Raw genomic sequence first — 3,194 nt, 5'->3', positions numbered from 1 at the left:
CCAGGGATGTCCCACTCGGGGACACAGGCAACCTAGGTGGCCATGGCAGGAGGCCAGCCCGGAGAACCAGGCCGGGCCCAGTCTTGAGAAGACAGGGTGAACTGGGTTTTGGGGCGCCAGAGGCCCACCGGGTGAGGGGTAGGCTGGGGCAGCTCGGGCGCAGAGTCCGCCAGGGTCCGCGCTCCGGAGGGCAGCGTCTGACGGTCTGAGCTGGCGGTCCTGGCGCGGTGGGCTAGCCGCGGCGGAGGCCTGAACGCAGGGTGGACGTTTGGCCGAGACCCCGCGGCCTGGGCGCGGAAGGCCCCGGTGTGCAGCGCCGCCCGTGGTTCTCCCGCAGCCCCACCCCGCGCCCCGCCCGCTCCGCGCTCCCCGATTGCCACGAGGGGGCGCCGCGCCGCTGCGCTCTGGGGCCGCCGCCAAGCGCTCGTGCGGGCTGCGCTGGGAGCGGGCGGGCGGCGGCGGCGGCGGCGGCGGCGGCGGCGGCGGCGGCGGGCCCGCGGTGCCCTGGGTCCGCGGCGCCAAGGCTCGCAGCGGGCGCTGCCCATGGGCCGGGCCCGGAGTTCGGGCGCGCCGGGAGTCGGTGAGTGGTGCGCGGCCGGGGACAGCTGGCAGAGCGGGCCAGGGCGCGGGCTCGCGGGGCTGGGAGGGCTGCCGGCGGGCGCGGGGCGCGGGCGAGGTCGCGGCGTGGGTGCGGGGCAGCGAGCCCGGCGGGGACGGCGGGTGTCCGAGCCGTTGGCGGACACGCCCGGGCCTGACCCGGAGCACAGGTTCGCGCGTGGTGACAGTGCGCGTGGCCGGCCGGCGGGGCCGGGGGCCGCGGCGCACGTGAGTGTGCGGTCCGCGTGGCGGGGTGGGCAGGTGGCGGGAGGCTGCGCGCGGCTCGGGAGCGTGCGCCGGGGTCAGCAGGGGCGGGGTCCGCGCGGCTGCTGGGACTGGAGGCGCAGGGGTGGCGGGGAGGGGACCCTAAGGGCACACCCCCGACCACCTGGCGGGAGACCCGGCTCGGCCGCGCGCCCCCAGCCCCTGCTGGGCGCCGAGAGCAAGCTTCTTTCACCCGCTCGAGTGGCAGGAAAAGCCAGCCTGGACCAAAGCCTCCGCCCGCACCGGACCTCAGTTTCCCTCTCTATGAAATGGGGACGGCAAGGCAGACCTGCCAGTGTAGGTACAGAAGGGAAAGGACCTTGCGCCTGGGGGAAGACAGTGCTGTCGCCTTTGAGGATGGGATCGGGTTTGAGGAAAGGACCAGTGCTACTACTCTCAGAGGGCCTGCGAGAACAGTGGGGTCTGCTGGGCGTCCTGGGTGTGTCTCTCACGCAGTGACAGCGGACGGCATAAGGGACCACCTGGTCCACTCTTTGTATTTAGATTGGGAAGGCGATGCTTGGAGGGGCTTGGGGAAGGGTGCTGCGGACGCCGCCCCATGCTCTGCGTGGGCGTGGGAAACTGAGAAAGACAGAGCTGGGAAGTTGGGGTGATGGAGGAGCTCATCCCGGCGCCTACCTCCTGCCTCCTGGAGCTGAGGGGGAGACAGAAGTTCCACCGAGCCCCGGGAGCCTGAGAAGAGTCCTGGGAAGCTCTGCCTGCCAGGTAGGTGGAGTCACTGAGGCTTAGAGAGGGGCGGGACCATGGAGTGGCAACGCTGGGGTCCCACCTCTGGTAGGACTGGCTCCAGTAGCCGGAGTGCAGCCACTGTGCCCGGCGACTGGCGGAGGGGGACTGGGGTTGTCCACTCACTGGCCCAGCGCATTCATTGAGCGCGTACTGTGTGCCGCCTACTGCCTGCCCCCGTACATGCTCGCTAGCTGGTGTGGGAGGGGACAGCAAACAAGGAATCAAAGGGAAAAGCAAGGACATGGCCAAGAATGCGTGCTGGGAAGAACATGCAGTGGGGTGACTGGGGCAGAGGGAGCGGTGACAGGGCGCGGCGGAGCCTCGTCTGGTCAGGGAGGCTGTCCCCAGCGAGCGGGGAGCCCTGCCTGTGCTGTGATGGACGCGTAGCCGGGGGAGCAGCGTGGGTGAGACCCCCGAGGGCAGGAGGGGCGGAGCTGGAGCCGAGTCCGTGCGGGGTCGGGCTGTCCTGGGCAGCCCCGGGGTTGGAGGTTGGAGTTGAAAGGCTGCCCCTGGCGGCGGGTGGGCGCACTGCCGGGGCGGGAGAGGGAAGGCGGGCGGGAGACCGGCGGGCTGCGGGGCCCGGGGCGGGACTGGCCAGGAGGAGCCCGCAGGCCGCCAGGTGTGGGCCCTGCCCGGGACCTGGCCCTTTTCAGGCCGGGGTCTGCACCCTCCTGCCATGTCCACGCCAGTCTCTGGGGTGGTTCCGGCTCTCACTGGTACCTGGACCTAGACCCAGAGCCATTTCTTCAAGGGGCCTTGGCTCCTCGCGTGGGACCCGGGCTTAGTGTGGGGCGTGCACTCGCTGCCTCTAGGCCTTGTCAGTGGATCAAGCCAAGATACCTTTGTTTTTTACTAAAAATTAATATTTCCATTCCCTTTCTCCTGCAGTGAGAACCTTGTTCCCCCAAACATGAATATGTTTAATCATTTACTTAGCCCTACAATGCACCCCGAAATAGTTTCAGAATTACTGCATCCACACCAACGCCAGCCAAAACCTACTAGGTCAGCATCGGGATTTCCACGGGTGTGCAGGCAGAGTGCTGTGTGATTATGTTATCAATCGGACACACTGATAGCTTCGCGTGTTTCTACTTGCATTCAATATGGAGGTTTTTTTCCTTTAGACTTTAGGATGTAATTTTATTTTTTTGAGTATGTAAAACACGTGGTTTAAAGGTCAAAGCTATTAAAAAGCTATCCTTAGAGGTCTCAATCCTACCCCTGCGTCTTCCTCCTTGTTCCCACACCATTGGTAGCCATTTAAAATATTTTCTGGTTTATCCTTCCTGTGTGTCTTTCTGCAAAACAAGTCATTTAAGCATTATCACAAAAGTTGGCCATGCAGCTCCTTGTTTTTCTTCAATTAGAAGTATGTCCTGAAAATAACTTCTTACCAGTTCGTGGAGACCTGCCTCATTCTTTTTTACACTCACATAGCATTGCGTTCTGTGGCTGTACTATTATTGTTTATTCAAATTATGTCCTGTGGATGAACATTTTTTTTTTTGAGCCTTTTTACATTTAAAATAATGGAGTAAGGGATAACCTTGCACCTATATTGTTAATATTTGCAAAGGTGT

General features: G+C 63.5%; 1 protein-coding gene across 22 annotated transcripts in view; it reads left to right on the top strand.

The window, feature by feature from the left end:
* Positions 1 to 463: 463 nt before the first annotated feature.
* The window catches only part of RASGEF1C (RasGEF domain family member 1C), a 111,736-nt gene continuing 109,005 nt past the window's right edge, over positions 464 to 3,194 (top strand). For 17 of the 22 annotated variants that reach the window (XR_012414474.1, XR_012414471.1, XR_012414475.1 and 14 more), the window contains exon 1: positions 464 to 580. Coding sequence is in view for 8 of the 22 variants with exons in the window: in XM_065545952.1 (XP_065402024.1) it covers positions 544 to 580 (37 nt within the window). In the remaining 14 variants the exon portion in view is untranslated. Of the gene's footprint in view, positions 581 to 895; positions 1,588 to 1,670; positions 2,016 to 3,194 lie in introns of those variants that run through there. The other 5 variants (XR_012414473.1, XM_045394655.2, XM_073995013.1 and 2 more) reach the window with 2 other exon arrangements.

The sequence above is a fragment of the Macaca fascicularis genome, chromosome 6 (genome assembly GCF_037993035.2).
Source record: "Macaca fascicularis isolate 582-1 chromosome 6, T2T-MFA8v1.1".
NCBI classification, from domain to species: Eukaryota; Metazoa; Chordata; class Mammalia; order Primates; family Cercopithecidae; genus Macaca; species Macaca fascicularis.
Note: the sequence above shows the minus strand (reverse complement) of the source record. Positions and strands in the feature narration are given on the sequence as shown.